The 24,807-nt window shown below is 42.6% G+C and overlaps 1 protein-coding gene across 2 annotated transcripts in view; it reads left to right on the top strand.

Moving 5' to 3' along the window:
* Positions 1-24,807, top strand: part of LOC140201612 (probable methyltransferase TARBP1) — a 398,438-nt gene that overhangs the window by 179,482 nt on the left and 194,149 nt on the right. For both annotated transcript variants that reach the window (XM_072265981.1, XM_072265979.1), the window contains 2 exons: positions 17,294-17,493; positions 18,223-18,294. In XM_072265981.1, the coding sequence (XP_072122082.1) occupies positions 17,294-17,493; positions 18,223-18,294 (272 nt within the window). The remainder of the gene's footprint in view (positions 1-17,293; positions 17,494-18,222; positions 18,295-24,807) is intronic.

The raw sequence follows: 24,807 nt of genomic DNA, 5'->3' as shown, positions 1-24,807 counted from the left end.
CTATAGAATGCCCCCAATAGAGTAACTGCTTCCTTCCTGTTCCTGATTTCCACCCATTCTGACTCAAAAGAGGATCCTGCTACATTACCCACCCTTTCCGTAGCTGTAATAGTAACCCTGACCAGTAGTGCCACCCCTCCTCCCCTTTTCCCCCCTCTCTATCCCTTTTAAAGCACTGAAATCCAGGAATATTGAGAATCCATTCCTGCCCTGGTGCCAGCCAAGTCTCTGTAATGGCCACTATATCATAATTTCATGTATGTATCCAAGCTCTCAGTTCATCACCTTTGTTCCTGATGCTTCTTGCATTGAGGTACACACACTTCAGCCCTTCTACCTTACTATCTTTGCACCGTTTATTCTACTTCTCTTTCCTCAGAGCCTCTCTATATGTTAGATCTGGCTTTACTCCATGCACTTCTTTCACTGCTCTATCGCTCCGGGTCCCATCCCCCTCGCAAATTAGTTTAAACCCTCCTGAACCATGCTAGCAAACCTACCTGCAAGGATATTGCTCCCCCTCGTGTTCAGGTGCAACCCATCCAATCTGTACAGGTCCCACCTTTCCCAGAAGAGATCCCAATGATCCAGAAAATCTAAAACCCTGCTCCCTGCACCAACTCCTCAGCCATGCATTCAACTGCAATCTCCTCCAATTCTTACCATCACTGTCACGCAGCACTGGCAGCAATCCTGAGAACGCCACCCTTGAGGTCCTGTTCTTCAGCCTTCTGCCTAGTTCCTGAAACTCACACTTCAGGACCTCATCCCTCTTCCTGCCTATGTCGTTGGTCCCAACATGTATCACGACTTCTGTTACTTTCCCTCTCAACCCAGGATGTCATGCACCCATTCAGAGACATCCCGGACCCTGGCACCTGGGAGGCAACAAACCATGCGGGTGTCCTTCTCACGTCCATAAAATCTCCTGTCTGCTCCCCTGACTATAGAGTCTCCAAAGACGACAGCTCTGCTCTTCTCCATCCCACCCTTCTGCACCACCGGGTCAGACTCAGTGCCGGAGGCCCTGCCACCGTGGCTCACACCTGATCGGTCGTCCCCGCCAACAGTATCCAGGATGGTAAACTTATTATTCAGGGGAATGGCTACAGGGGTGCTCTGCCCTACCTGTCTGCTCACCTTCGCTTTCCCCCCTGACTGTCACCCAATGACCTGCTTCCGACAGCCTAGGTGTGACTACCTCCCTGTAGCTCTCATCTATGACTGCCTCATTCTCTGACTGTCAAAGTTTGTTGTTATTTTATAATTGGGAACAATTATCACTTAAAAGATAGCTGCTGATTAGAGTTAAGACACAAAAGGAATATATTCATATCCATGCTGAAAAATAATTCATTCACAATGTAGGAACATGTATATATTTAGAGTTACAATTTTTTTGATGAAGTATTTTGCAGCATGATGTTTGTACTGCTTTTCCATCATTGTCTTCATTTAGCAAAACTACAAATTTTGGTATTAAGAGAGATCTTGGAGTCCAAGTCCATGTTACTTTGAAAGTGGCAACAAAGGTCAATAGGGTGGTGAAAAGGGCATCTTGGGAAGTCGGACAACATAGCAAAGCACTAGTTAGGCCACATTTGCAATATGGTTCCCATGCTAGAGGAAGGATGTGATTATGTTGGAGAGAGTGGAGAGGTGTTTCACTAGAATGTTGCCCACATTGGAAGATTGGGGTTATGGGGAGAGATTGGGTAGGCTAGAATTGCTTTACCTGGAGTGAAGAAGGCTGAGGAATTGATCTGATAGATATCATGAGAAGTAAGTAGTCAAAAAGATTGGTAGATGGCCAGCGAAGTGGTGGTAAAAAGCAAGATATCTTTGTGACTCTAAATTATGAGAGTCATTAGGATGACAGCCACTTTTTTTTTCATTGTAGGGTTATCAAAAAAATCAACTATATTTGTCATAATAGAAAAGAACTTTCAACAATTAGAGAGAATAAACATTTACATAAAAAATAAAGTGAGAGGTTAAAGTATGGATATGAAATAAAATATACATAAATTAATGAATGCCAGCATCTATTTAGGAGGTAGTGATCATAATATGATTGAACTCACATTGCAATTTGAGAGGGAGAAGTATAAGTCACATGTATCAGTATCACAATGGAATAAAAGGAATTACAGAGGCTTGCGAGAGGAGCTTGCCCAGGTGGATTGGAGGAAGATACTGATAGGGATGATGGCAAAGCAGAGGTGGCTGAAGTTTCCAGGAATAGTTCACAAGGCACAGGATAGATATATCCCGCAGAAGAAGTAGTTCTGAAATGATAGGGCGAGGCAACCAACTGTGGCTGACAAGAGAAGTTAACGACTGCATAAAAGCCAAGAAGGACATATAAGATGGCAAAAGTGAGTGTGAAGTTGGATGATTGGGGATATTTTAATTGAGGGGTGACTTTTTAGAGTGAAGGAAGTTTGTTTAGCCAGAGAGCAGTGAACCTGTGGAATGCTCTGTCAGAGTCTGCGATGAAGGCCAAATCCATGGGTATATTTAAGGCGGAAGTTGATCGTTTCCTGATCGGTCAGGGCATCAAAGGATATGGCGAGAAGGCAGGTGTATGGGGTTGAGTGGAATCTGGGATCAGCCATGATGGAATGGCGGAGCAGAATTGATGGACCGAATGGCCTAATTCTACTCCTTTGTCTTATGGCCTTATTTACAGGATAAACAGCATTATATTTTTTAAATTAAATTTTATATGCATTTCTACAGTAAAACTACAGGGGAAAAAACCCAACAACAAAACAGAGATTTATACAGTGCGAAACAAACAAATCCAGTATGTAATTCAAAACAATAAGAAAAAGCACCCAAAAGAGAATTATGTAAAATTAGTATCCACCCCAACCTCCCACTGGGAAAAAAAAACTCAGGCCAATCATTTCTGTGTGTAAAAGAAAAAAAAATTAATCGGAGCATTCGACCCCAGAGAACTGTAAATATATATAGGAAAAAAGAAAGTATAATGCTGACTACCAAAAGTATAATGTAATTCACAACAAAAAACTGTATAACTTATAAAAAAAAAAGCTGAAAGTAAGAGATTGTAGCATACAAAAAAAGGATAAACTTACCCTAAAGAAGAGTTATGAAAATATTCAAGAAAAGGTCCCCACACCTTATGAAACTTTATGTCTTAATTAAAAAGTGAATAGTTAATCTTTTCGAGGTCTAAACAGGCCATAATATCACTAAGCCATTGAGCATGAGTGGGTGGGGCAGCATCTTTCCACCTAAGGAGAACCAACCATCTAGCCAAGAGAGAAGCAAAAGATAATGTTCAACATTTAGTCGGACTCAAGTGCATATTTACTTCACCCAAGGTACCAAAAAGAGCAACCAGAGGGTTAGGTTCTAAATGGCAATTAAGAATATGAGATAGGGTTGAAAAAACTTCTCTTCAGAATTTCTCTAGACTAGGACAGGCCCAGTACATATGAATAAGGGAAGCCTCAGCCCCTTTACACTTATCACAGACAGGACTGATGTCAGGGTAAAATTGCGATAATTTAGTTTTAGACATATGAGCCCTGTGTACAACCTTAAACTGCAAAAGGCAGTGGCGAGCACATAGAGAGGTTGAGTTGACTGACTTAAGAATTGAATCCCACACCGCATCAGATAAGGAGATATTTAGACCTTGTTCCCAGGCAGTTGTAATTTTATCGAAGGGGGCACGCCAAATAGCACTATGAAGTGTGGTTTAGAAAACATAGAAAATAGGTGCAGGAGTAGGCCATTCGGCCCTTCGAACCTGCACCGCCATTTATTATGATCATGGCTGATCATCCAACTCAGAACACCGCCCCAGCCTTCCCTCCATACCCCCTGACCCCCGTAGCCACAAGGGCCATATCTAACTCCCTCTTAAATATAGCCAATGAACTGGCCTCAACTGGTATTTAGAGTGAAGTGAGGGGTGTAATAGATAGAGGGGTTTGGGGGGCTTAAAAGATCAGATTAACTGACTGGAGTAAGAAACAAGATTGTGTGTATTTTTTATTTAAATAGCATTATGGCACTTTCTAGAAGAGAGCTTTTGGAAAAGGCAATTTGCAGGTGGATTGTGTCCTCAATGACTTTCTGTGTCCTGAACACAGACAAGTCCTGCAGCCAATAACCTTTTCTGCTGAACTATCAGTTCACTGTAGTTTTTGTACATTGTGGGAGGATGCTGCACCAAACCAGACCAGTGATGGTTGATGTGAGGATGGCAGTGCAGAATTGCACTTGTATGTTCTGTGGAAGTTCGAATTTTACCAGCTGCCACAAGAAGTAAACCCTCTGCCGAACCTTTTTACTAATAAGACCATAAGACATAGGAGTGGAATTAGGCAATTCGGCCCATCAGTCTTCTCTGCCATTCAATCATGGCTGATTCAATTTTCCTCTCAGCCCCAATCTGCTGCCTTCTCCCTGTATCCCTCCATGCTCTGACCAGTCAGCAATCTATCAACCTCTCCCTTAAATATACAGTGGCATGCAAAAGTTTGGGCACCCTGGTCAAAATTTCTGTTACTGTGAATAGCTAAGCAAGTAAAAGATGAACTGATTTCCAAAATCAGTTAAAGATGACACATTTCTTTAATATTTTAAGCAAGAAAACTTCTTTATTTCCATCTTTTACAGCTTCAAAATAACAAAAAAGGAAAAGGGCCCGAAGCAAAAGTTTGGGCACCCTGCATGGCAGTACTTAGCAGCACCCCGTTTGGCAAGTATCACAGCTTGTAAACACTTTTTGTAGCCAGCCAAGAGTCTTTCAATTCTTGTTTGGGGGATTTTTGCTCATTCTTCCTTGCAAAAGGCTTCCAGTTCTGTGAGATTCTTGGGCCTTCTTGCATGCACTACTCTTTTGAGGTCTATCCACAGATTCTTGATGATGTTTAGGTCAGTGAGGGCCATGGCAAAACCTTCAGCTTGCACCTCTTGAGGTAGTCCATTGTGGATTTTGAGCTGTGTTTAGGTTCATTATCCTGTTGTGGAAGCCATCCTCTTTTTATGTTCAGCTTTTTTACAGACGGTTTGATGTTTGCTTCCAGAATTTGCTGGTATTTAATTGAATTCATTCTTCCTTCTATCAGTAAATGTTCCCCATGCCACTGGGTACAACACAAGCACAAAGCATGGTCGATCCACAGTTGGAGAGGGGTTCTTTTCATGAAATTCTGCGCTCTTTTTTTCTCCAAACATATCTTTATTCATTGCGGCCAAAAAGTTCTATTTTAACTTCATCAGTCCACAGGACTTGTTTCCAGAGTGCATCAGGCTTGTTTAGATGTTCCTTTGAACGTTTTGAATAGAACTTTTTGGAGAAAAGAGGGTGCAGAATTTCATGAAAAGTACGGGAGTGGATCCATCATGCTTTGGGCTTGTGTTGTAGCCAGTGGCACGGAGAACATTTACTGGTAGAGGGAAGAATGAATTCAATTAAATACCAGCAAATTAGAACATAGAATAGAACAGTACAGCACAGTACAGGCCCTTCAGCCCACAATGTTGTGCTGACCCTTAAACCCTGCCTCCCATATAACCCCATGTAAGTTCTGGAAGCAAACATCACACCGTCTGTAAAAAAGCCAAAGATGAAAAGAGGATAGCTTCAACAACAGGATAATGAACCTAAACATACCTCAAAACCACAATGGACTACCTCAAAAGGTGCAAGCTTAAGGTTTTGCCATGGCTCTCACAATCCCCTGACCTGAACATTGTCGAGAATCTGTGGATAGACCTCAAAAGAGCAGTGCATGCAAGACGGCCCAAGAATCTCACAGAACTAGAAGCTTTTTGCAAGGAAGAATGGGTGAAAATCCCCCAGACAGGAATTGAAAGACTCTTGGTTGGCTACAGAAAGTGCTTACAAGCTGTGATACTTGCCAAAGGGGGTGTTACTAAGTACTGCCACGCAGGGTGCCCAAAGTTTTGCTTCAAGCCCTTTCCTTTTTCGTTATTTTGAAACTGTAAAAGATGGAAATAAAAAAGTTTTCTTGCTTAAAATATTAAAGAAATGTGTCATCTTTAACTTTATGCCTTTTGGAAATCAGTTCATCTTTTACTCGTTTAGCTATTCACAGTAACAGAAATTTTGACCGGGATGCTCAAACTTTTGCATGCCACTGTACATAAAGACTTGGCCTCAACAGCAAAGAATTCCACAAGTTCACCACCTTCTGGCTAAAAAAATGCCTCCACATCTGTGTTTTAAATGGACACCCTTCTATCCTGAGGCTGTGCCCTCTTGTCCTAGACTCCGCCATCATGGGAAACATCCTTTCCACATCTACTACCAAAGTGCAAGACAATGCATTTTCCAAAATTGTATTTCATATGCTACTTTCTTGCCCATTCTTCTAATCTGTCGAAGTCCTCTGCATCCTACCTGTTTTGTCAATGCTTCCTGCTCCTCCACCTATCTTAGTATCATCTACAAACTTGGCAACAAAGCCATCTATTCTATCATCTAAATAATTGATATACAGCATAAAAAGAAGTGGTTCCAACGCTGACCTCTGCGGATCACCAACTAGTCATTGAAAGCCAACCAAAAATGGACCCTTTTATTCCCAGCAACGACCATGGAAACCTTCACAGCGATTGCGCAACCACCAACTGCGACGCCAGCCTTGAACTCCAGGCCGGGTCTTTATGTGCCGCTGTTGTGACTCCCATCTCCCCTTCCCCCACCAATACTCTGCAACCCCGTCTCCTTCAGATCCCACCGTCAGCTCCTGGGTCCTCAGAGGCTCCATCTTCCTCTCACCCCAACCCTCCCCTCTCCATTGACACCCCCAGCCTCCCCCCTCCCCCCTCTGATCCCAGCTCTCAAGATTCCAGCCTTGAACTCCAGGCCGGGTCTTTATGTGCTGCTGTTGTGACTCCCGTCTCCCCTTCCCCCACCACCACTCCGCAGCCCCGTCTTCCTCAGATCCCACCGTCAACTCCTGGGCCCTCGGAGGCTCCATCTTCCTCTCACCCCAACCCTCCCCTCTCCATTGACACCCCCAGCCTCCCCCCTCCCCCCTCTGATCCCAGCTGTCATCCGTGCCGGGTCTTTACCATCCCCTCCGACCTTCAACTGTCAGAGGCAGAACGCTCTGTTCTCAGTAAGGGCCTCACGTTTGTCCCCCTTCGCCTACACCTCAGCGAGTTCCGTGTTCGCCACGATGCGGAACTTTTCTTCCGCCGTCTCCGTCTCCGAGCCTACTTCTTCGGCAAGGACTCTTCCACCCCCACCGATGACCCTTTCTCCCGTCTTCAACCCTCCTCTTCTTCATGGACACCCCGCTCTAGTCTTCTGCCTGCTCTGGATCTCTTTATCGCTAATTGCCGACGGGACATCAACCGTCTCGACTTCACCGCACCTTGTCCCCATTCCAACCTCACTCCTTCGGAACGCTCTGCTCTCCACTCCCTCCGCACTAATCCTAACCTTATTATTAAACCCGCCGATAAGGGGGGTGCTGTTGTAGTCTGGCGTACTGACCTCTACCTTGCCGAGGCACAGCGACAACTCGCGGATACCTCCTCTTACCTACCCCTCGATCGTGACCCCACTAAGGAGCACCAGGCCATTGTCTCCCACACCATCACCGACTTTATCCGCTCAGGGGATCTCCCATCCACTGCTACCAACCTTATACTTCCCACACCCCGCACTTCCCGTTTCTACCTCCTACCCAAGATCCACAAACCTGCCTGTTCTGGCCGACCTATTGTCTCAGCTTGCTCCTGCCCCACCGAACTCATTTCTGCATACCTCGACACTGTTTTATCACCCCTTGTTCAATCCCTTCCAACCTATGTTTCTGACACTTCTCACGCTCTTAAACTTTTCGATGATTTTAAGTTCTCCGGCCCTCACCGCTTTATTTTCACCATGGATGTCCAGTCCTTATATACCTCCATCCCCCATCAGGAAGGTCTCAAAGCTGTACGCTTCTTTTTGGATTCCAGACCTAATCAGTTCCCCTCTACCACCACTCTGCTCCATCTAGCGGAATTAGTCCTTACCCTTAATAATTTCTCCTTTGGCTCCTCCCACTTCCTCCAAAGTAAAGGTGTAGCTATGGGCACCCGTATGGGTCCTAGCTATGCCTGCCTTTTTGTTGGTTTTGTGGAACAATCTATGTTCCGTGCCTATTCTGGTATCTGTCCCCCACTTTTCCTTCGCTACATCGATGACTGCATTGGCGCTGCTTCCTGCACGCATGCAGAACTCGTTGACTTTATTAACTTTGCCTCCAACTTTCACCCTGCCCTCAAGTTTACCTGGTCCATTTCCGACACCTCCCTCCCCTTTCTAGATCTTTCTGTCTCTGTCTCTGGAGACAGCTTATCCACTGATGTCTACTATAAGCCTACTGACTCTCACAGCTATCTGGACTATTCCTCTTCTCACCCTGTCTCTTGCAAAAATGCCATCCCCTTCTCGCAATTCCTCCGTCTCCGCCGCATCTGCTCTCAGGATGAGGCTTTTCATTCTAGGACGAGGGAGATGTCTTCCTTTTTTAAAGAAAGGGGCTTCCCTTCCTCCACTATCAACTCTGCTCTTAAATGCATCTCTCCCATTTCACGTACATCTGCTTTCACTCCATCCTCCCACCATCCCACTAGGAATAGGGTTCCCCTGGTCCTCACCTACCACCCCACCAGCCTCCGGGTCCAACATATTATTCTCCGTAACTTCCGCCATCTCCAACAGGATCCCACCACTAAGCACATCTTTCCCTCCCCCCCCCCCCTGCATTCCGCAGGGATCGCTCCCTACACAACTCCCTTGTCCATTCGTCCCCCCCATCCCTCCCCACTGATCTCCCTCCTGGCACTTATCCGTGTAAGTGGAACAAGTGCTACACATGCCCTTACACTTCCTCCCTTACCACCATTCAGGGCCCCAAACAGTCCTTCCAGGTGAGGCAACACTTCACTTGTGAGTCGACTGGGGTGATATACTGCGTCCGGTGCTCCCAATGTGGCCTTTTATATATTGGCGAGACCCGACGCAGACTGGGAGACCGCTTTGCTGAACATCTACGCTCTGTCCGCCAGAGAAAGCAGCATCTCCCAGTGGCCACACATTTTAATTCCACATCCCATTCCCATTCTGACATGTCTATCCACGGCCTCCTCTACTGTAAAGATGAAGCCACACTCAGGTTGGAGGAACAACACCTTATATTCCGTCTGGGTAGCCTCCAACCTGATGGCATGAACATCAACTTCTCTAACTTCCGCTAGGCCCCACCTCCCCCTCGTACCCCATCTGTTACTTATTTTTATGCACACATTCTTTCTCTCACTCTCCTTTTTCTCCCTCTGAATATACCTCTTGCCCATCCTCTGGGTCCCCTCCCCCTTGTCTTTCTTCCCGGACCTCCTGTCCCATGATCCTCTCATATCCCCTTTTGCCAATCACCTGTCCAGCTCTTGGCTCCATCCTTCCCCCTCCTGTCTTGTCCTATCATTTTGGATCTCCCCCTCCCCCTCCAACTTTCAAATCCCTTACTCACTCTTCCTTCAGTTAGTCCTGACGAAGGGTCTCGGCCTGAAACGTCGACTATACCTCTTCCTACAGATGCTGCTTGGCCTGCTGCGTTCACCAGCAACTTTGATGTGTGTTGCTTGAATTTCCAGCATCTGCAGAATTCCTGTTGTTTCCCTTTTATTCCCACTCACTACCTCCTATCAATCAGCCAATGCTCTAACCATGCCAGTAACTTTCCTGTAATGCCATGGGCTCTTAACTTGGGTTGCAGCTTTGTGTGGCACCTTGTCAAAGGCCTTCTGAAAGTCCAAGAATACAATATCCATTGCATCCCCTTTAGCTATCCTACTTGTAATCTTCTCAAGGAATTTCCAACAGGTTCATCAGGTAAGATTTTCCCTTAAGGAAACCATGTTGATTTTGTCCTATCTTGTCCAGTGCCTCCAAGTATTTCATAACCTCAACCACTGAGGTCAGGCTAACTGGTCTATAATTTCCTTTCTCCTGCCTTCCTCCTTCCTTAAAACAGCGGAGTGGCATTTGCAAATTTCCAGTCCTTGGGCACTGCACCAAAGTCCAATGATTTTTGAAAGATCATTACTAATGTTTCCACAATCTCTACTGCTACATCTTTCAGAACTCTAGGGTACAGTTCATCTGGTCCAAGTGACTTATGTACCCTTAGATCTTTTAGCTTTTTGAGCATCTTCTTCCTTGTAATAGTAATTGCACCCACTTTTCTCACTTCTCACACTATAACATCTAGTTCATCTGCCATCTCCTTACCCTCATTATTTCTCTGGCCTCATTTTCTAGCAGTCTTTTATCCAATCTCATCTGTCTTTTATTTTTTACATACTTGCAAAAACTTTTACTTTTCACTTTGATATTGTTTGCTAGCTTGCTTTCGTATTTCATAAGGACTGAGATCGTAGATCTAAAACAAGGTTACAGAGGGTTATGGTGAGAGGGTTAGTTTTAGAAGGAATCTGATGGATATTTGTTTTACAAAGAGTGCGGTTGATACAGGGAATATTCTTCCACAGGAGGTGATAAAATCGGAGGCTTTCTAGAGACAATTGGACAAGCACTTTCGTAGGCCAGGCATATGTTCCTAATATGGGCAGATAGGATTATTTTCGATGGGCAGAAGATTTACTTTGTAGAATCACTGACCATAACATCTGATTTTTCATCATGACTACGTACTTAAAATCAACAAAACTGGGGATGCTGGAGATCTGAAGCCAAAACAGAAAATGATGAAAATACTCAGCATGTAAGGCAGCATCTAAAAACTAGGTTACAGAGTTAACATTTCAGGTTGAAGACACTTTTAGAATCATAAGGGCATAAGATATAGGAGCAATTGGCCCATCGAGTCTGCTCCGCCATTTCATCATGGCTGATCCAATATTCCTCTCAGTTCCAATCTCCTGCCTTCTCCCCGTATCCCTTCATGCCCTGACCAATCAAGAATCTGTCAACCTCTGCCTTAAATATACAGGTTTCCCCGGCCATCCGAAGGTAGAGCGTTCCTATGAAATGGTTCGTAAGCTGGAATGTCGTAAAGCGAAGAAGCAATTACCATTTATTTATATGGAAAAAATTTGTGAGCGTTCGCAAACCCAAAAAATAACCTACCAATCATGTCAAATAACACATAAAACCTAAAATAACAGTAACATATAGTAAAAGCAAGAATGATATGATAAATATGCAGCCTATATAAAGTAGAAATACTTTTCCACAATCATTGCTGCACTGTTCTCCATAGCGAAAATCTCAAGCAAGTGCTCTCGGCAGAAACACACTCTCCAGTAACCTTTAAGCTATGAAGCTGCCAAGTCATACCAAATAACACATAAAAATACACAACCTATATAAAGTAGAAATAATATAATGTATCTACAGTGTAGTATCACTTATGGGAATCTGGAAGACAGCGCAGAGCACACTGGTGATGGTGTGTTAGGCTGAGTCGTCGGAGGTTGGGGTGGTGCAGTGGTCCCCAACCTCCAGGCACCGAACCGATACTGATCCGCGAGGAATGCAGCGGTAGCCGGAATACACCCGGCACATCTTTAAGAAAAAAGCCGAAATAAACAAGCTAATTAATTAAGTGCCACCCGGCACATAAATGTCGGCCCAGGTTAGAGGCGACACAATCAGCAATCGCCTCTCATCTGGGCCGATGTTTGTGTGCCGGGTGGCACCTAATTAATTAGCTTGTTTATTTTGGCTTTTTTCTTAAAGATGTGCTGGGTGCGTCCTGGCTACTGCTGCATTCTCTGCGGCAGTATATCGGTCCGCGGCCCGGGGGTTGGGGTGGTGGGACACTGGGGTGTCATCTCATCGTCGTCTGTTTCCATCAGGGCAGGCAGTTCATCTTCATGTTCAGTTCCTGGACGACTTCACTTACGGTCTGTTCGCTACTGCATTCGGTTTAAATTGTTATCCTTTCCTCTTCCAATTGCATCAGCTCTTCATCTATCAGTCTTGGTCTTGGGATGCCAAACCCTCTTCAACGTCATCTTCGTCAACTTCCACAAGCCAAACTCACTTTGTCCTTACCTCGTTCACCACGATCGAAACGGTTAATTATGTCTAGTTTTATGCTAAGTGTAACACCCTTATGAGCTCTTTTAGGCTTTTCTGTTACCTTAGAACTCATCTTGCTAACGGCTGCTCACAGGCACGTGTTTAAGCAATGCCGGCTAGAATGCAGTTCCGGGGGAGGAGCTTGGCTGCTTGGGGCAGGCGCTGCTTTTTTCGCACACTGCTTTTTTTTATAACAATGAAAACACCTTCTGTTAGCGAAAACGGGTAACTAATGTAGGCCTTTTGTAACAGCGAGCTTTTGTAAAGCGAACATTCAAAAAGTGGGGGGCACCTGTACATAAGGACTTGGCCTCCACAGCTGCCTGTGGCAAAGAATTCCACAGGTTCACCACTCTCTGGGTAAAGAAATTCCTGCTCGTCTCTGTTTTTTAAAAGACAGCCCTCTATTCTGAGGCTGTGTCCTCTGGTCTTAGACTGTCCCTCCATAGGAAACATCCTCTCCACATCCACTCTATCAAGGCCTTTCACCATTCAATAGATTTGAATGTGATCACCCTTCATTCTTCTGAATTCCAGTGGATACAGGCTCAGAGCCATCAAACGTTCTTCATATGACAAGCTGTTCAATCTTGGAGTCATTTCAGAACCCTAGGGTGTACACCATCAGGTCCAGGTGACTTTTCTACCTTCAGACCTGTGTCTCCCAAGAACTTTCAGAGAAACATAGAAAACCTACAGCACAATACAGGCCTTTCGGTCCACAATACTGTGCCGAAGATGTACTTACTTTAGAAATTACCTAGGGTTACCCGCAGCCCTCTATTTTTCTAAGCTCTATGTACCTATCCAGAAGTCTCTTAAAAGACCCTATTGTATCTGCCTCCACCACCATCGCTGGCAGCCCATTCCATGTACTCACCACTCTCTGTGTAAAGAACTTACCCCTGACATCTCCTCTGTACCTACTTCCAAGCATCTTAAAACTGTGCCCCCTCGTGTTAACCATATCTTTCTAGTTATGATAACTTCAAATACTACTTTCTAGTTATGGTAACATCAAACACTTCATGACCCCTGACACCTGGAACTTCCACTATACTGCTAGTGTCTTCCACTGTGAAGACTGACATGAAATACTTATTCAGCTTGTCCACCATTTTGTTGTCCCCACATTACTACCTCTCCAGTATCATTTTCCAGCGGTCCAATATCCACTCTCACTCCTCTTTTACACTACACATATATGAAAAAACTTTTGAGATCCTCTTTGATATTACTGGCTAGCTTACTCTCATATTTTATCTTTACTTTCCTAATGACCTTTTTAGTTATCTTCTGTTGGTTTTTCAAAGCTTCCTAATCCTCTAACCTCCTGCTAATTTTAGCTCTATTACATGCTTTCTGTTTGGCTTTTATGTTGGCCATGGTTATGTCATCTTCCCTTTAAAATACATCCTCCTCTTTGGGATGTATATATCCTGTGCCTTCCAAATTGCTCCAGAAATTCCAGCCATTGTCTCTACCATCATCCCTGCTAGTGTTTTCTTCCAATCAGTTCTTGCCAACTCCTCTCTCATGGCTATGTACAAACGTAATTCCCTTTACTCCACTGTTATACTGATACATCTGACTTTAGCTTCTCCTTCTCAATCATTGAGTTGAACAGCACAGAAACATTAGTCCCACTGCATCAGTGCCAACCATATGCCTATCTATAGTCATCCCACTTGTTTGCATTAATTCCATAGATAGTGGACTCCAGTTAATTGAGTCTTTGTGTAATCGGTGCAGCCACTTATTTGGAGCAACTCTTAAGAAAACCTAGTTGAGAAAATAGCTGAGAATCCCTTTGTTAATTGGGACAGGAAACTGTTGCTGAACAGTTTTTAACTAATGTCGGTTGCTTGGGCTTTTATTGTCTGCCCATTACTATCTCTCCAGCATCATTTTCCGGTGGTCCGATATCAACCATGCTGAGAGTGAAAAGGCTGTTTGCATGCGACCGCAGTTCACAGCCCGGCACCCCGCTTCGACAGGCAGGCTGTATCAGGTGAAGGTAGCCAGCAGAGCTCACTTCCTGGTGAAATAGGGACATACCTGCCCGAGCATGCAAAGTCAGCTCTGGCAGATTGTGCCGATGTGATCTACAGTGAGATCCAACGGTCAGGGTGGTTGTTCTGCAATGTTATATGGAGAGTGAAGGGCATGACGAGACACAGAAGGAGTCATGGTCATCCATTGTATGCAGGAAAGACCCCATTTGTGACTGCTCTTCGTACCACTGGATCTGAACTTCCAAACTCGAGAGAGTAGAACTGCTCCAGTGAACCAGGTTTTCCATGTTAAAAACTTGCCTGCACAGGTTTCCTGAAATCATCGGATATGATGGACAACCACTGGTATTGTTGATATGTTCTGATTTTTATGTATTTAATTTAAATACATAATTTGTTACTCAGTAGCTTGTCTTTTTTATACCTTTTTAACTATTTCCTTGAAACCTCAGCTAATTGGGGCAGTCGCTTAATTGAGTCAATATGTACCAGGTCCAAGGTGTCCCCAATCCACTGTACTTCTATGCCCTGCTCATTCGAGTGTCTGACCCCAAACACCTCTGAAAGGTTGCTACTTTTCTTCCCTCTGTCAACTCATTGAGGATGCCAACTATTCTGATTCTCTTTCGGCTTCCTCCCCCTCACTTCAAACCTATGGCCGCTAGTTTTAGCTCCCGACTATTGGGAAATAGATACTCGATATGTACCCTATCTGTGCATCTCATTTGTGTATATATCTCTATCATGTCACATCTCAGCATCCTTTACTCCCCGGGAAATGTACCCAACCTCTCCTGATAACTTTAGCCCTGCATTTGATGTGTATGCACTTGTTTGCTTAAGCAGGTCGTCTGAGTATTGCAAATCAAGAAATTTTATTATGAAGAAACCATGAAGAACAGGCAGCATCTATGGAGAGGAGTAGACTTTATTAAAATGGCTGTAGATGAGTGTGTCCTTACATTGTCATTCAGTGTTTACCCCAATCAGAAGCCCTGGATGAACCAAACAATCTGGAATTTGCTGAGGGCCAGATCAAGAATGGAGATCACGAATGCTACAAGGTTGCTTCCAGATGAGCTCAATGTCTTTTATGCTCACTTTGACCACCAGAACAGGGAGGAACCATTGCACACTCCCATGTCTCCCGATGATCCTTTGGTCTCAGTTTCTGAAGATGACATGATTTCCTTGCCTTCAAGAGAGAGAATCCAGTCTGGATAGAATACCTGGCTGAGTACTGAGCACCTGTGCTAACCAACTGACTGGTGTATTCACGGATATCTTCAATCTCTCACTTCAGCAATGTGTGTTATCCAACCGCTTCAAGCAGGCTTCAATCATACCAGTGCCCAAGAAGAGTGGGGTAACCTGCCTCAATGATTGTCGCCCAGTGGCACTTACATCTGCAGTGATGAAGTGTTTTGAGAGGCTGGTGGTCCAGCAGATGCCATCTCATTGGTTCTTCACACAACCCTGGAACATCTGGACAGCAAAGGTGCATACATTAGGATGCTCTTTATCGATTACAGCATTTAATACTATCATCTCCACAAAAATAATCAGAAATCTCTAAAGCCTGGGCCTCTATACTCCCTTGTGCAACTGGATCCTGGATTTCCTCATGTGTCGACCCCTGTCAGTTTGGATTGGTAAACACACCTCCTCCACTATCTCCATCAAAACAGGGGCACCACAGGGACATGCACTTAGCCCTCTGCACTGCTCACTTTATACCTATGACTGTGTGGCTATGTATAGCTCCAACACCACATACAAGTTTGCTAACAATACCACTATTGTGGGCTTTATCAAAGGTGATGAATCAGCATGCAGGAGGGAGATTGAAAATTTGGCTGAGTGGTGTAATAACAACAACCACTCACTCAATGTCACCCAAGGAACTGATTGTAGCCTTCTGGAAAGAGAAACCAGAGGTCCATGAGCCAGTGGGCATCAGAGGACCAGAGGTGGAGAGGGTCACTAACTTTAAGTTCCTGGGTGTGACTATCTCGACTCATCATATAAATATTATTGCAAAGAAAGCACGACAGTGCCTCTACTTCCCCAGGAGTCTGCAGAGATTCAGCATGTCATCAAAAACTTTGTCAAACTTATATAGAAGTGTTGTGGAAAGTGTACTGACTGGCTGCATTATGGCCTGGTATGGGAGCACCAATGGCTTTGAATGGAAAATCCTACAAAAGGTGGTGGATTTAGCCCAGTACAGTACAGGTAAAGCCCTCCCAACCATTGAGCACATCTACATGAAACGTTGCTGCAGAAAAGTAGCATCCATCATCAAAGATCCTCACCACCCAGGCCATGCTCTTTTTTTGCTGTTGCCATCAGGCAGAAGGTACAAGTTCCTCAGGACTCTCACCACCAGGTTCAGGAACAGTTACTACCCCTCAACCATCAGGCTCTTGAACAGAAGGAGATAACAACATTCATTCTATTTCTGGTGTTCCCACAATCGATGGTCTTAGAACCCTTTATCTTGTTATTTCATGCACTTGTTATTTATTTTTATTTGCATTTGCACATTGTTTGTTTTTCATTGATCCTGTTAACAGTTACCGTTTTATAGATTTGCTAAGTTTGCCCGCAGAAAAAGTATCTCAGGGTTGTATGTGGTGACACGTATGTACTCTGATAATAAATTTACATTTGAACTTCTGAACTTTAAAGAGCTGACATTGCAGGCCAGGACCCTTCATCAGGACTGGAAAGGAAGGGGGAAGAATTTTCCTCTTTTGAAGAGGTTCTTGACCTGAATCATCAGCTGTTTACTCCCCTCCAATGATGCTGTCTGGCCTGCTGAGTTCCTCTAGTATTTTGCGTGTGTTACATAATTAATCTGAAATTCCATTCCCTATAAGTTGAGAAATTAAAATTGTGGCACAGTCTGTCCTCCTTGGTCTGTGTTAAAATTCCCATCACACCATTCGATGGAAAGTAGCAAAGTTTGCTAGTTCTCTAACATTTATCCTTTAACTTGGTTGAAGTAACTTTATACCATCATGTATCATTGTGCTCTCTGTGCCTTACTCTTGATCTCTGTTACCCGCATTATAACACTAACAGCACTGCACTGTTTTGGGGACTGAATTCACGAAACAAACTGCAGAAATGTAATTTCAACCTTTCTTTCCTTTTGTAGATTATAAGCAAATTGCTTAAAATTTCAGAAACCAAAACTGGAGTCTTCAATGTGTTAATTACTCATTGCTGTCAAATCTGGTTGCCTTCTGGTTCTGCCACCAGTGATTCCCACCAGGATTCTTTCATGAGTGCTGAAAACCATGTGGATCTCTTTGTGGAAGCTTGTTTATTTGGACCCATTTTTAGGAAGGATCAAAGGTAAAGTGAGAAATTATAGTAAAGTTTTAAGCAACTTATTCTCTCAATGTTAAAATCAATTTCAAATTATGTGCTATGTGTGTCTTATTTTGCAAAGTTTAAGTTCTTTCTGGTTAATTACTAACCAGCTTGAAAGATAAATTTAAACTATAATCAGATGTGTTTTACATATTTATAATAATTATAAAACAATATTAATAATGTTGCACTAACCCCCATGGCAGTATAGCGTTCTCTATAGGGAGTTTGTACGTCCTCCCCATGAGCATTTCTCCGGCTGCTCTATTTTTCCCCCATGTTCCAAAGATGCACAAAGTAGGTTAATTGGCCATAGTAAATTGTGCTTTGGTTAGGCTGGGGTTAAATCGGCGGGTTGCTGGGGTTAAATTGGCGGGTGGCTGGGGTTAAATCATCAGGTTGCTGGGGTTAAATCAGTGGGTGGCTGGGGTTGAATCGGCGGGTTGCTGGGGTTAAATCAGTGGGTGGCTGGGATAAATCGGTGGGTTGCTGGGGTTAGATCGGCGGGTGGCTGGGATAAATTGGTGGGTTGCTGGTGGCACGACTTGATAAGCCTGCTCCGTGCTCTATCCCAAAGTAAACTGGTAATAAATGAATAATCAAACAGAAAGTTTAAAACTTCCTGTTCTCTGTTTGCTTTTTACCTGTAGTAAATTTCTCATTGCTCTTCACTGGATTTGAGTTATGATTTCTGTTTTTGTTTTCATTTAGACTTATCCAAGATGTACACACCTACATAGAACTACTGGGAGATGATTGTGCAGCCAACAAGGCAACTGAAAGGTGAGGAAATGATTGGTTACTGAATGTTTTACCGTCTGGAAGAGGAAAAGAACATTTGATTGATCAGAGTAAGTAGCTGGAGAATTTGGAGTCTGCTCATTTTTGTGGCGCGTTCACAAAGATGCTGTCTGAGCTCCCGTGACTCAGATTCGATGCTGATACCCAGTGCTATCTATGTGTGTTTGCATCTTCTTTCTTTGATCGTTTGGTTGCTTCAGTTTCCTCCTGCATCCCAAAGATGTGCTGGTTAGGTTAACTGAGTGCTGTGAAGCACCTCTCATATGTCCACCAATCCCGCCGGACACAAGAAAATGAGTAGTGAGTGAGATTGTTCTAGGAACCAGTGTAGCCTCAATAGGTCAAATACAGGTAGCTCCATGAAACATGAAGTATGGAATTGACTCCTTGTAAACAACTAGCTTCCAGTTGTCAATATTGCTGGAAAAAAAAACTAAAAAAAAAAGCCAATGGTTTGTGATCTTCTTGGCTTATTCAGTTTCCACAGTGCAAAATATGCACTGAAATGCACTGATCGTGATTCCACCCTGCCTTACATAAATTATCATTTCTCATAACCTACTCTTAAATTGCTTGAATTTAGTCATCTTCCTGTTTATTTGATCTGATTTTCCTGATTGTGCTTTGGTTAAATCATTTTGCAAAATCTGCCTTCAGCCCTATCAAACTCAACTGCCAGAATAAAATGGCGTTCAGTAAAATAAACCAACATTATTTGGAGAACTACTGAACAAGGTGTGTGAGTAAGGAGGATTAAGTATTCAGAGTGCAAGAGTTCTCCTACTGTGTCATTTGTGAATTTCATTTCCCTACTCTGTGTCCAGGAAGAACTGGAAAGAATTCAGTCCTGCCACACCTCCTTCAGGAAAAGAGGGGCCACAGAATGTGTTGATTTGAGATACTGACACTACTCTGCCAGATTTTCAGTGTGTTATCTATAAAAATAATTAGCTGCAGCTACCTACAATGCTCATAACAATGCACCTGTTGTCTTAGCTAGTGCCTTTTCTTACTCACCAACCACACAGTCTTAGAGTCATACACTCAGTGGCCACTTTATTAGGTACAAGAAGTACCTAAAGTGGCCATTAAGTATATTTCAGTGTGTTTATGATCTTTTGCTGCTGCAGTCCATCCACTTCAAAGTTAGACATGTTCTGCGTTCAGAGATGCTCTTCTGCACACCACTATTGTAAAGTGTTGTTATTCGAGTTACTATTGCCTTCTAACAGCTTAAACCAATCTGGCCATTCTCTTATGACCTCTCTCATTAACAAGGCATTTTTGCCCACTGAACTGCCACTCACTGGATGTGTTTTGTTTATGGCGCCATTCTCTTTTTTTGTGTAATTTATTTTTTTGTTGAAGTTCATCATCAAACAAACATTTCCATAAGTTGTATTTCAGATATTGTACATATACAGTATGTCATATAATCATATTTGCCACAAATCTCCACATAATATTTATCTGAGATATACACCTACAGGAAAGAGAGGAATAGAAGAACAAGCAAAAGGAGAACACAAGTAGGGAGTGATTTTTTTTTTACAACATATTCATTGATTTGTGAGAATAAAATCAGGCCTATGAGGTGTTATGTAGTTAAACCATTTTTCCCAGTATGAATCAAATTGTTCCAAGTTATGATTAACAGATGCTGTTATCTTCTCCATTTTGTAAATGTCCATTGTAATTTCCATCCATGCGTTTAAAGTTGGGCTCTCCTGTGATAACCATTTCCTGGTAAGAGTCTTTTTACCAGCCACCAGCAGTATATTCATTAAATATTTATCTCTTTTCAACTATTCTTGCGGTATATACCCAAAATATATGGTCTTACTTTCTAAGGGTATTTCATATTTAAAGATGTCTTCTAGGGCATGGCGTATCCCACTCCAATAGTCTTTGATAATGGGGCATTCCCAGAAAATATGATAATGGTTTCCATTTTGATTTCCACAATTTCTCCAGCAAACAGGGAGGTTATTATCATAATGGGATTTCTGAGAGGGTGTAATAAAATATCTTATCAAGTTTTTCCACCCGAACTCCCTCCATTTCTGTGAACTGGTACACTTCCATTGATACCTCCGTATTATTGTCCATTCTTTCTCAGATATAATTATCCCTCCTTCCTTCTCCCAATTTGTTTTAATGTATGAAGTCAAATGTGTTTTAAGAATTGACAAACCCGTTTACACGCTTGAAATGATTCTCCTACCGTTTTCTGAATTATATGCTTTTCTAAATAGCTCTATCAAGCATGTACTTGCCTTGGTTACATTTTTAACCCTCCTAGTAACATACTGTTGCATCTGTAGATACCGATAAAAGTTTTGTTTTTCTAGTAAGTGTTTCTCTTTAAACATTTCAAAACTGAACAGTGTTCCTTCTTTCATTATATTGCAAATAGCTGTTATTCCTTTAGCTGTCCAGACCTTAAATCTAGCATCCAGTTTATTCGGCGTAAAATCTGAGTCATATGCACACCATTTACGTATTGCAATATCTCCCTCTAGTTTATATTCTTTTATAATAGTTTTCCATATTTTAAGAGTCCATTTCACCCATAGATTATCAAAAGTATTTATGTACCTTTGAAGGTTGTTATCAGTGAAAATTGTCTGTATAGGAATGGGAAGTATCCCCTCCTCAATGTTTTTCCATTGAGCGTCATATGATGGGTTGCACCAACATATCACAGCTCTTAACTGTGCTGCAAAATAATAACCTCTAAGAGAAGGTAGGCCCCATCCCCCCTTTTCCTTGGTTAATTGCAGAGTTTTGAGATGAACTCTAGGCCTTTTACCTTGTCATAATTATCTTGATAACATTTTGTTCCATTCATTGAATTGGTTCTGATTAATCTCTATTGGTAGGGTCTGAAAGAGATATAATAGTCTGGGCAGTATATTCATTTTAATAGATTCAATCCTTGAACTGAGACTAAAAAAAGGAATTAAGTTCCATCTTGTTATATCTTCCCTAATTTTTTTTATATATAGGCTGATAATTGCATTCTGATAATTTTGACAAATCTTTTGACATAATGATGCCCAAATATTTGAAAGACACTGTTTTCCATGCCCAGGGATATCTACTTTCAATTTCTCTTGATGGGCTATAGTTATAGGAAAGTAATTGGGTTTTAGACAGTAGACAATAGGTGCAGGAGTAGGCCATTTAGCCCTTTGAGCCAGCACCACCATTCACTGTGATCATGGCTTCTCATCAACAATCAGTACCCTTTTCCTGCCTTCTCCCTATATCCCTTCACTCCGCTATCTTTAAGAGCTCTATCTAACTCTTTTTTTGAAAGAATCCAGAGAATTGGCCTCCACTGCCTTCTGAGGCAGAGCATTCCACAAGAACCACAACCCTCTGTGTGAAAAAGTTTTTCCTCAACTCCGTTCTAAATTGTCTACCCCTTGTTCTTAAACTGTGGCCTCTGGTTTTGGACTACCCCAACATCGGGAACATGTTTCCTGCCTCTAGCGTGTCCAATCCCTTAATAATCTTATATGTTTCAATCAGATCCCCTCTCATCTTTCTAAATTCCAGTGTATACAACCCCAATCGCTCCAATCTTCCAATCTTCCAACATATGACAGTCCCGCCATCCCGGGAATTAACCTCGTGAACCTACCTTGCACTCCTTCAATAGCTAGAATGTCCTTCCTCAAATTTGGAGACCAAAACTGTACGCAATATTCCAGGTGTGGTCTCACCAGGGCCCTGTACAACTGCAGAAGGTCCTCTTTGCTCCTATACTCAATTCCCCTTGTCATGAAGGCCAGCATGCCATTAGCTTTCTTCACTGCCTGCTGTACCTGCATGCTTACTTTCAGTGACTGATGAACAAGACACTCAGATCTCGTTGTACTTCCCCTTTTCCTAACTTGACACCATTCAGATAGTAGTCTGCCTTCCTGTTCTTGCCACCAAAGTGGATAACCTCACATTCATCCACATTAAACTGCATCTGCCATGCCTCTGCCCACTCACCCAATCTGTCCAAGTCACCCTGCATTCTCATAACATCCTCCTCACATTTCACACTGCCACCCAGCTTTGTGTCATCTGCAAATTTGCTAATGTTACCTTTAATCCCTTCATCTAAATCATTAATGTATATTGTAAATAGCTGCGGTCCCAGTACAGAACATCACAGTACCCCGCTAGTCACTGCCTGCCATTCTGAAAAGGACCCATTAATCTGTACTCTTTGTCTCCTGTCTGCCAACCAATGTTCTATCCATGTCAGTACCCTACCCCCAATACCATTTGCTCTAATTTTGCACACTAACCTCCTATGTGGGACCTTATCAAAGGCTTTCTGAAAGTCCAGGTACACTACATCCACTGGCTTTCCCATGTCCATTTTCATAGTCACATTCTCAAAAAATTCCAGAAGATTAGTCAAGCATGACTATGTTGATATAGTTTTATATATGTTGATCTTGTATTCTGATAATTGACCATATTGTTCAAAGGATTGCATCAATTTACAAACGTAGGTAAAAGAGTATGTTGGTTGACCCAGACAGATCAAAATGTCATATGCGTAACAGGCCAATTTATGCTCTGTCCCTTTAATAGTAATTCCTCTGATATCTTCATTTTGTCTGATGTATTGAGCTAATGGTTCCAGATATAATGCGAAGAATAACGGTGACCATGCACACCCTGTCTCGTGCCCCTTTCTAGGGTAAAACTATTTGATAATTATCCATTGATTTTAATCCTAGCAGTAGGGTTGTCATTTGGTGCCTGTATAATTTTAATAATTGTGTCATGGAAACCAAATCTATATAAAACTCTGTAAAGAAAATTCCAATTAACCGAATCAAATGCCTTTTCAGCGTCCACGCTTATCATTATTGCTTCGATTTTACTTTTTTGTATATGTGAAGTGTCCTTCGTATATTGTCTTGTGTTTGGCGTTGTTGTATAAAACCTGTCTGATCATTATGTATCAGTGTGGGTAGAAACTTTTCTAATCATTTGGCCATAATGGAGGTAAATATTCTATAATCTACATTAAGAACAGATATTGGTCTAAATGACCCACATTCCACTTTATCGTTTCCTTCTATCAGTATAGCTGAGATTATCACTTCCTTCCAGCTGGGTGGCATTTGTGCCTTTTTTAGAGCCCAGTTCCGTGTGGGGAGTAAGACAGGAATTAACTCATTTTTAAGTTCTTTGTACCACTCTGCCGTATACCCATCTGAACCTGGTGACTTACTTAATTTACGCCTACTAATTGGAGCTTTTAGTTCAACTTCAGTTATGTCAGCAGTCATTGTTCTATTTTGTTCTTTGCTTGAAGTGGGTAACTCGAGAGAATTCAGGAAAGTGTCAATTTAGGTTATGCTTATGGTGCCATTCTCTGTAAACTTCAGAGACTGTTGTGTGTGAAAAGCTCAGGAGATCAGCAGGAGGAGAGCATTCTGATTGGCTGCATCACAATCTGGTATGCAGGGGGCTACGGCACAAGAACATCGGAAGCTGCAGAGAGTTGTAAAATTAACTAGTTCCATCACAGGTCCTAGCCTCCGTAATATCCAAGACATCTTCAAGGAGATGTGTGCCCCAGAAAAGTGGCTTCCATCATCAAGGACCCTTACCACCCACTACTTGCCTTCTTCACCTGAAGGTATGCACTTGGTGATTCAGGAACCGCTTTTTCCCTTCTGCCATCCAATTCCTAAATTGACATTGAATTCATGAACCCTTCCTCTTCACTTTTTTTTTAAATTTCTGTTTTTTGCACTGATTATTTTAATTTAACTGTTTAATATACATATTTATACTTACTGTAATTTGGCTTTTTTGTTTATTTAACATGTATTGCATTGTACTGCAGCCGCAAAGTTAACAAACTTCATGACATATGCCGATGATATTAAACCTGATTCTCATTCTGAGTTTCTGACACATGATTGGCTGATTAGATTGGCTCATTAACAAGCAGTTGTGCAGGTGTACCTAATAAAGTGGCCACTGAGTGTAGAGCAATACCTAATGGATACAGGTCTTTCAGCCCATTGAGGTCATGTTGATCACTACACAAACCCAACCTGTCCTAAATATCTGTGTTTGGTACATATACCAAGGATCGCAACAGGGAGTTTTTTGAATGCCTATAAGGTGGCTTTTTAGAGCAGTTTGTGCTTGAGCCTACTCAGGGAAAGGCTATCTTAGATTGGGTGTTGTGTAATAACCCAGATGTTATGAGGAAGATTAAGATGAGGAACACTTAGGAGACAGTGATCATGATATGATTGAATTCATACTGCAACTTGAGAGGGAGAAGCATAAGTGAGATGTATGAGCATCACAATAGAATAAAGGGAATTACAGGGGCATGAGATAGGAGTTTGCCCAGGTGGATTGGAGGGGGATACTACCATGTCTGACCAGAGAAGTTAAGGACTGCATAAAAGCCAAGGAAACAGCATATAATGTAGCAAAAGTAAATGGGAAGAT

Source organism: Mobula birostris, chromosome 8, assembly GCF_030028105.1.
Source record: "Mobula birostris isolate sMobBir1 chromosome 8, sMobBir1.hap1, whole genome shotgun sequence".
NCBI classification, from domain to species: Eukaryota; Metazoa; Chordata; class Chondrichthyes; order Myliobatiformes; family Myliobatidae; genus Mobula; species Mobula birostris.
Note: the sequence above shows the minus strand (reverse complement) of the source record. Positions and strands in the feature narration are given on the sequence as shown.